Here is a 9,659-nt window from a genome sequence, read left to right as displayed (position 1 = left end):
GAGAAAGGTCAGGGAGACCCCAAGGGGGATCCAAGGGGGTGTCTGGGGGAGGTCTCAAGGGGAGGAGTGACTTTTGAAAACATGGGTATACCACTACTAATCAATAAAGTCATTCATATTACCAGTAATAGGTTTACTGAGTTCAGGGACTTTGTAGAACTTGAGACTGCAAAGCAGATTGCATGTGTTTTGGGATTGGATGGGTTTGACATTATGCACTGATTTGCTTCTATGAGTGATTTAAAAGAAACCAATTATATGTAAACTGTAATAGTTAGGGTTGCACTGATAGAGATTTTTGGGGCCGATACTGATAGCCGATTTTTAAGGCGGCATGTTGGCTGATACCGATCCGATTTCCTATACCAGCCCGGCAGTTGGGAGAGCTGCATGCAGCTGGTAAGTCTGGTGTGGTGGAAGGGGAGGGGCAGGGAAGGAGTGTGTGGGGTGCAGATCAAGGCTTCTGTGGTGAGGGAGAAGTGGAACAGGGGCTGGGGCAAGCACTGCCCAGCCAGGGTGGGGTGGGCATGGCACAGAGCCGTGGCTTGGCCATGGGGCTGGAGGGATGGCTCCTGCCGCTGCGCGTCGCTGGTCCAGCACTTGCCCACTGGTCTGGCAGCTGCTACTGTTGCTCCCACTGCTGCTCATCTGAGAGGACGGGGGGGGGGGAGGCGCTGCTCATTCGGGAGGACATGGGGGGAGCCTGTGCCCCCAGATCTGCGTGGGGCAGGGTTGGAAGTGCTCTGTGCAGCCCCAGTCCTCCCCACATTGCCTCATGCAGGTCCAGGGGCACATGCCACCCTCCTGGACAAGGGGCGGGAGCAGTGGCAGGAGCCACCGGACGAGTAGGTGAATACTGGACCAGAGGCTCCTGGACGAGTGGTGCGCAGCGGTAGGAGCTGGCTCCCCCTCCCCACATCCCCTGGACAAGCTGTTGGCCTGGTACTTGCCCACCCTGCCCTGCCCCTACTGGGTAGTGCTTGCCCCAGCCCCACCCCCACTCCTCCCTCACCATGGGGGACATTGATCTGCCCTTCCACACCCCTTCCATCCCCCCTCCCCTTCCACCACATCAGACTTACCAGCTGCATGCAGCTCTCCAAGCTGCCTACGTGCTGCGCTGCAGCTGTGCACACACACGGGCATTTATCGGCCACATCGGGCCAATTTCCGATGTGATCAATTTTTTTCATATCAGTGCCGATCTGATATTGGACCAATGCATTGGTGCACCTCTGGTAGTAGTCACCTAAATAGTATAATTAAATTAATTACATTTTTTTTGCCGTGGTATATATAGCTTTTATTTACCCAGGTATTTCCTAAACTACTGAAAGTTTAACCCCTTCAGGAATATACACCCAAAGTATAAATGTCTCTGCATTTCTACAATGCATGTAAATTAAGTTGGCTTCTCTTTTAACACTTGTCATCTGGACAGTCACTTCCTGTCGTTCCTTTGGGGGTTGCACACCACATTTTGAGACGTATTAACATATACATCCTCTACCCTCCTTACAGATTTTGTACAATGCTGTTATTTTAAAATATCTTGGGAAGTACAGTTAGTCTTTCTCTCATCATACCGTCAACCCCTTTCCCAACACGCATGAGAAGTACTGACTCAATTGAAATTCAAGCGGTACAGCATTTTTACGTTGTAACTTGTAACACTAATGTTTTTTCTCTGGGTTTGAGAGAAGATGGGGTCGGGGGGCGGCATTGTTTGGGGTTTTCCCCCCCCCCCGTTAGTGGGTCAACCCTGAAAGGTGATCCATTTGAGAATAATCAGTCTGTCTATAAATGTAGAGTCGCATGGTGTGGAAGGGAACATGAGTTGTATAATTAAGATCAGTGCATCTACCAAGTGAAATCAGTGTTCTTTTCAGAATCTGCTTCAGAAACAGGGTTCTAAAAAGTACTTGTGTGTGTTGCTGTTCTAGGAGGAGTAATTTTCCTACTGACTCTCACTGGGACTTGTTCTCTTCAAATTTAGAATCTCTTCCTACATGTAAGCTTATTTTTAATAACAAAGCAATGTACTACATATGTGTATTATTCAAACTATGAAATTTCTTCTGTTTTCAGTTTGTGAAGTGTGGATATGCAGGCTCCAATTTTCCAGAACACATCTTTCCAGCTTTGGTTGGAAGACCAATAATAAGATCAACTGCCAAAGTGGGAAACATTGAAATCAAGGTAGTATTTTTTTTTCTCCTATAGTGGGCAGAAACATTCAGAGTAGCCTTTCAGTTACATAATGCATGAAAATATGTTTTCTTCTGGTTTGCCACCCTCTGGCAGTCCTTCTGATTCACTGCTCTATTGAACTTTGAAACTTTTCTCTGTTGGGTCATTATGTGGTAGTCAAGAGGGTAGAGAGATGCTACTGGGGGGAAAAATTCTTGGGATTTGGGTGGGGTTCAGATATGAACAGAAGGGGCCTCAAATCTTGCGAATAGATGTGGGAAAATCGGGCAAAAGCAGTTGTGTTGCCATTCAACCTTAATTCAAGATTATGGGAGAACAGAAGCAACTTAATGTGAGGTAGAAGATGGCATGGCTCTACAGTGTGTTAGCTGCTTTACAGTAGCTGCCCGTGTTCCTGCACTTATCGTTGTAGTGAATGAAAGTTAGTCCTTGGCGGCTTGCCCTTCTTTCACTAATTTTTCATTTACCTGAGGGAGATGCCCCTTGTGAGCCGCTCTTCAGTAAAGCCTTGCCTTTCTCAGTCTCCCAGTAACTTGTTTAGGACAATGCATAATGACTATCACTGTCAATGTCTTACTTTGTGAATAGTAAAAAAATATATATAGTATAATAAAAATTAGTTGTAAGCCAGACCATCTGATCCTGTGTGAGATGCTTAACCTTGCTTGTATTTATTTTTCCTTATGCTTCGATTACTGATAGTGAAGTTAGTGCTTTACAAGGCACAGGGAGACACCTGGTCCCTACTCTGAGTAGCTTACAGTCTAAGAACTCGGGTGGTATTTCATGTTTGGAAAGTAAACCTACATATTGGCCCAGACTGGGAAACTTTTCCCAGTGAACTTGGGAGCCTAAGTTTCTGCTTGGGATTACAAAGATAACACTTTGGTTGTCAGTACATGTGGTGCAGATTTCTTGAGTCTTCAAACAAATGTTCAATTTGTTTATTTTCAGTTTCGATTTTTGCTGAACTCTACCTAGCAATACAGCAGCAGAGTGAAGTGAGCCATTCCATGTCACTAATGATAAACTGTATAGACAGCAGTGAAACTACCAGTTATATCTTAGTTTCCTGCTGCAGAAGACAGCACTAGTTATTCCACTGGGGGAAAGATCTTACAAAGTGGAGATAAGAAAGCTAGAGTAGCCAAGAGATCCGTCATTTAAACTGCCTCAAACAATCAGAAGCTGCAGAGCAAGAGATTTGTTCCTTTCACAGTAAGTAGGAGGATCTGGGCAGAAAAAAGGGAAGTGCCCCATCTTTCTAGCTGCTGTACTAGGGTTTGTTGAAGCCTCATATTTTTCAGATGTCTGCTTACAGGAACATGATGTGAAAATTAAATTCCCCAAGCAGAGTCCAGCTACAGTCCTGGCAGAAATTTCATTGTCCTACAGAACAGCTGGATGTGGCAAGGAGCTGAACTTCCAAGCAAGAAATTTCCCCTGATCTTCATTAGTGGAGCTGCACCTTGCTTAGACCAAAAGCTTTAGGGTTCTGATATATTTTCTGCAAGTGCTCACTTTGCCAGTGCAGCCATCTGGCTTTTGAGCATGTCAGAATTTGATTTGGTGTAAACAAAGGTGCTAGGATCAGCTGAAGGAGGTGAGGGTTCTTTCTACACCTACCCACTGTATGTGAAGCTTGCCTTCCCAAACATGGAATCACTCTAATATGTTTTAATGGGGAGCAGGGCTTTGTGCTCTGATCTTTTTTTCTTAAAGAGTGTACAGCAATTGTGGTCATAAGACAAAGCCAAAAAAAACACTTGAGGGGGAAGTCATGTGACACACCTCATCTCCCTTTCTGACCATATGGGGGATATTTTTGGTAAGAAGTTTGACTTGTCAAATTTTTACTATTGCTGTTTAAAAAAAAAAAATTAAAACAGTTATACTAACACTCAAATGGATTAATTTAACTACAAATGGTAGAGCTCTTTATGAATGTTTTAGAGTCCTGAGTATAGAAGGCTGATGAGATTTATTAATTTAACTTTTCAAAAATATTCTGCAAATAGTTCTTGTGTTTGGTGCACACAAATGCCAAATGAGTGAAATGGGCCCCAAAGAAAGGCTCTTTTTAAAAAACAAACAAACTCTCAACCCCTCTTTCCTCCCCCCACCCCCGAAAAAAAGAAAAGAAAGAAAGAAAAACATGTTTGACAGCATCTTCATCCTCCATTTAGGAAAAAAAAGAAAGAAAGCTGTTTCTCATATTCACAGCCCCACAGTTCAGAGAAATAAGTACACAATGGTTCAGTTTTCACTGGCACAATTCCCTCAAAATTCCAGCTTGGCTAAAGCAATAGAGTTTGGGTATAAACCATGCTTTTGGCACTTGTTTATTCATACAGCTTTTGAAGTACCTTCAGCAGTTTTTGAACCTGGTTTGCTGAAAATGTCTGGCTCGGGGAGCCTGAACTATGCCAGGGTTTCAGCTGGATTTAAAAATCTGTTTTGCTTGGGCCAGTGTTTAAAAAAACAAAACAAAACAGAACAAAAAAATCAAACAAACAGGAGAGAGAGAAATTTTGGGTAGACAATGCCAAACTGTTTGGTTCAGCTCTTCCATTTTTATTTCTAGTTTGTATACCATAGTTCTCAGTTCCTATCAAAGGAAACCCATCTCTGCACATTTTGATTAGGTGAGGAAAATGGTCATCTCACCTAATTTTTTTTTCTCCCTTCTGTTACTGGACATGGGTTTTCTGAGTGCTGCCTATACACCGTAATTGTCCTGATATGCTTGCTTCTAAACAGAACAAGTAAATATACCTTACTGAAGCTGATAGTTTTCAGTAAGTGTACATGACCAAAAGGAGACTCTTTTTTGGAGGGGAAAGAAATCCACAACTTCAAGTAGCTTTTGTGTCATCTTTGTCTCTGCTTGTTCACAAAAATGTGTATCTCAGAGTACCACAATGGTGGATAATTCTCCTAACCTTTTAGCACAACAGGCTACTGCCTGCCAGAACTTTCCCAAGTCATTGTTTTACTAGTTCACTTTATGATGATGTATTTCAGTTAGAAAAACCAAACCCCTGATATTTAACCAAATATGTTTGTTGGTGGATTCCATTTGCTCATAATTCAGTATGTCGAAGGAGCTACAGTTTTTTTTATCTTAATATTTGTATTACTATTGTAAAATTCAGCTCCCAAGGAGTGAGATGATAAACATCTTGCACACAAAAATAAAGGTTAGTAAGTTTATTTAGCAGTCTGTTAGCAATTAGTTACCTTCTAATACAGCATGTAGTTTTGTCTGTTCCAGATATACTGTCCACCTCGGATGAAATTTAATTATAAAGGAAAATTGATATGTAAAGGATTCTGCTTCTCTGAAGAGATAGTAGCATACTGTGAATAAAAATGAGATATTGGTAACTAATGGAAACAAGTTCCTCCAAGTAGCCATTTCTGTCTGGGAAGAGCAGCAATATCACTGAGCATAAGCTCATCCCTAACTACACTAACTCAGAACACTTCTAGCTGTACATCTCTTTTCTGCTTTATTTCTGCTGTGTACTTTAAATAATTTGAGGATTTCATTTAGGCCTTTTCTGACTCTCTTGCTTCTACCTTCTTTCTTCACCTTTCTTGACCTGTTGAAGTAGAATAACAAAAAGATGGTAAGTGAGGTGCCCCCTGTGCTGTTTGTTTCCCATTTTTGCTTGATGGGACCTGGTAGCTGTTATGTTCTTTTGACGCTTTTTAATGTTTTGTCTTGTCCCACATTTTACATTTGAATACATACTTATTTTAAACTTCGTTCATTGCTTTTATTTAACAGCAACTTTTTCCATAAGATTATCTTACTGCTTCTGAATGTGACATGACCTCTAGTTACATGTAGATGCAAGAATAACACTTTTCTAGGGTGAAAGTCAGCTTGGTGTTCTTAACACTTTAAACTGCTTGATCTAATATAACAAAATGAGGGTTGGAAAAGATTCTCAAATTTCAGCTATCCAAATATTGGTCCCAGTACAAAGGGATGAAAAATATTATGTACTGTGACACTGATCCCTATTTAAGAGTTTAATGCTACTCTTCCTTCTCCCATGGGTTTGTGTGTGTGTGGGGTGGGTTTTTTTAGCATGCTCTTGAAGAGAATTGTTTTTCCTCCCTTTAATTTTGTTTAAGATGGTTTGAGGGTTTTGTGTGACTTTCATCGTGCTTTAGAATTGCAGCTTTTCCTTTGGCCATGTCTATTCCTAGGTATACAAATCCAAAGCAAAACAAATTTCACTGAGGTCCTTTTAACTGGCAACTGTTAAATGAAATCAGAATTATGTAAATGCATTTGATAGTTGTAAAGTAACTTGATAATAGGTTTGGAAGGCTCATCCAGTCATGAACCTTCTAAAGCTTAGGAGGTTAGATTTCTGATTTCTTCCTATAAAAGTGCTAAATGTTCTAAAAACGATCTGTAAAATCCAGAAAAGTTAGTAAGGGACTTGATAGGGGGCACTTGATAAACCATATTATAAACTGCTTTCCTTACTTGCTACCAGTAACTCCTTAGATTATTAAAGATAGAAATAGTTTTACAATTCCAATTGGATTTTTCAATGTATACTTATCTTGCTTCTCTTGTCTTGGACAGAGAGATCAGCTGAGTCATGTTCATGCTGAGACTTAGGTTAGTCCCACAATGGTTGCAAGCTCTGTACCAGAACAGCTCTTTGTTCAAAAGCAGCTGTTTTCCTTATTACATTGTAAATGGAATTCATAGAAAGAAATTCGTAGAATTGAATGGAAATAGAATTCATAGAATTCTGCTGGTATCGGTACTTATAGAACATGTTCTTAGAAAAGAGGACGAAATTTGAATTTTCTTTTTTTAAATACAGTATTAGGCCAGGTCTTGAGACTTTTCTGGAGGAGTGTAATAAGCTGTAGGGAAGAGGGACCAAAAGTAACCTTTTTTGTTCAGCTTTCCTTTATACTTGTGGCAAATACATTTATTCTTGTACTGCTAACTTAGATATGCTATATTTTGCATAACTAAGTTCCAAGTAAAGAATAAATATATGGGCTATTTAATCAGTTTGGAAATTACTGTGCAAACTTTATGCCCACATGTGATTCATAAGAAAGTATCTTACTGGGTGTTTTTGGTGTGGAACAAATTGGATATAATTGGGTTATAATTATCTGTCTATTCTCTTAAAACCCAACTTGCACAGGCTAATCTAGACCACTGTTTCAACATCTAGCGTGGAACTTCCAGTCCCTTATTTGCTTTTGCTACTGTTCTGTATGCTTATGCATCACTCATTATTCCTATTTTGGTAATGTGCACAGAAGATTGCAGCATGCATGGAAAATTACTCTGCCAACCCCACCTACTACCCGTATGTGCTATTTCACATCTCAGTCTTTTCAAATATGAATATTTGATAAAAGAATCCTGGAGATATCAGTGGTGAAGAGCCTATACATACTAAGGTCTATTTAGTGTTTCATTGTGACAAAATACACAGGGTGTATTGGCAGCTTCCTAAGGTAAGGTTTATTTAAACATGTAAAATTTTCCAAACATGGCTCAAAGTAAAAAGGCCTATTTAGTGTGGGTGTATGCCAGCTTGATAATAGTAAGAGAAGAATTGTTCCAACTTGCATCTGGTTGTGTGTACTTAGAATGTTTCATGCCTTGAAATTAGCTTGCATATACTTAAGTGAAGAGTGCATAAAATATTCAAATTGCAAAAGAATAATTAAAAACTTTACAAACTTTGACACATCCCTCAATATTGTGACTTTATAGGATCTTATGGTTGGTGATGAAGCAAGTGAATTGCGTTCCATGCTGGAAGTTAACTACCCAATGGAGAATGGCATAGTCCGGAACTGGGATGATATGAAACACCTCTGGGACTATACATTTGGACCAGAAAAACTTAACATCGACACAAAAAACTGTAAAATATTACTCACAGAACCACCGATGAATCCAACAAAAAACAGGGAGAAGATTGTAGAGGTATGATTTTTACCAGAGAATGGGGAATCTCTGTAGAGAGCAACAGCTGATGGTGATGACAGGTACTAAGGTATAGCTAACAGGTACAACTGTATTGAAATAACTTTAGAGCTATTCAGTGTCACAGTTTTCCCCTTACTTTCTGGCTAGAAGTTACCTTAACTCAGTTTACTAAACTTGATTTAACCAAGGTCAAACAGACTTCCTTAATTCTAAAGTTTAAGCTGGTTTTCATTCCATGTAAGGTTCTTCACCAAGAAACTACTGAGCTCTAGGCACTGAAAGTTTGGATATTCTGGTATGTTTATTCTTAATTGTGCATAAAGTAGACTGATGCTTAATATATAGGTAAGGTCTTCCAAAAAAGCAGTTAATTTTCATTAACCTCCTTTCCCTCAGTGCCATAATCCTGAAGTATTCTGAGCAGATCTAGTTTAGAAAAACGTTTAATACATTCATGCTTGTCTTCAAGTGTGGGAGCAGTCATGCTGATTTTAATATATTGGATCAGTAAAGGAGACTTCCTTTACATCCTGGCAGCTCAGGTCTTAAAAAAATTTAATTCCAGTTGTTTTTGGTAGGCCAGCAATGCTTACAGTAGAAAGAGTAGAATATTAATGCTGTAGATGGGGAAGTAAGGAAAGGTTTACTTTGCAGAATGCATAGTGTTGACTCAGCTGCTTCCAGCAATTACCTAACCTTTACTAGGTACTTGGGATTATCCAGTGGGAAACCATTTAAAAAAAAAAAAAGGAGAGTTTGCTTCTGGCCCTTGAATGCCACATTGCAGCCTGAAGTGGGAGTGATCATTTAGGGTCTATTCATAATTTACACACCAGGGAATTAGACAATTTATACACCCACATAAACTCGCACATAAAACATGACTGTGCATAATCGCATAATTCCTGGGGTGTAGCTGATGAGTGGAAAGAGGAGCTCCTGCATGCAGGAGAGGGGAATTGGGTGTGGAGTTTGTGGGTGGGTGTGGGCCACCCTGCCACATTCCCTTCCCCACCCCATGGTGGCAGCAGCTGGTGGGCGACCCTCAGGGTGCACCTGGCCAGGGCAGGCAGACCCTGACAGTGTGTGGCTGCAGCTGAGTGCCTGGGGCTGCACATGGTTTCTACCTGCAGTGCTGTGAGCCCCATGTGCTGCCATGGAGCCAGCCCAGTTTGGCCTGAAGGCCCTGCAAGCAGGCTGAACTGGGCTGCCTATGTGCCACCCCCAGGATTTGCTGGAGCCATGTGCTGCTTGGGACTCTGCCTGCTGTGGCAGAGGTGTGTAGGGAGGGGCGTTTGGCAGAGGAGCTATACTGGGGTTGTGCATGGGGTGGGGCAGGTAGCGGGGGGCAGCCTACACCCACCCATAAACTCCATATGCTTCCCCAACAAACCTCACACATTCCCATATCCACAGCCTCCCGCCCCGACACACCTTCACAAGCCCCTCCCCACAC

General features: G+C 41.3%; 1 protein-coding gene across 1 annotated transcript in view; it reads left to right on the top strand.

Moving 5' to 3' along the window:
* ACTR2 (ARP2 actin related protein 2 homolog) overlaps positions 1–9,659 on the top strand; it is a 33,031-nt gene that overhangs the window by 9,816 nt on the left and 13,556 nt on the right. The window contains exons 2-3 of the mRNA XM_019516577.1: positions 2,089–2,199; positions 7,985–8,200. Coding sequence (XP_019372122.1) covers positions 2,089–2,199; positions 7,985–8,200 — 327 coding nt within the window. The remainder of the gene's footprint in view (positions 1–2,088; positions 2,200–7,984; positions 8,201–9,659) is intronic.

The sequence above is a fragment of the Gavialis gangeticus genome, unplaced genomic scaffold (assembly GCF_001723915.1).
Source record: "Gavialis gangeticus isolate Ggan-Ray unplaced genomic scaffold, GavGan_comp1, whole genome shotgun sequence".
In the NCBI taxonomy this organism is placed as follows: Eukaryota; Metazoa; Chordata; order Crocodylia; family Gavialidae; genus Gavialis; species Gavialis gangeticus.
This window is presented reverse-complemented; position numbering and strand designations above follow the sequence as displayed.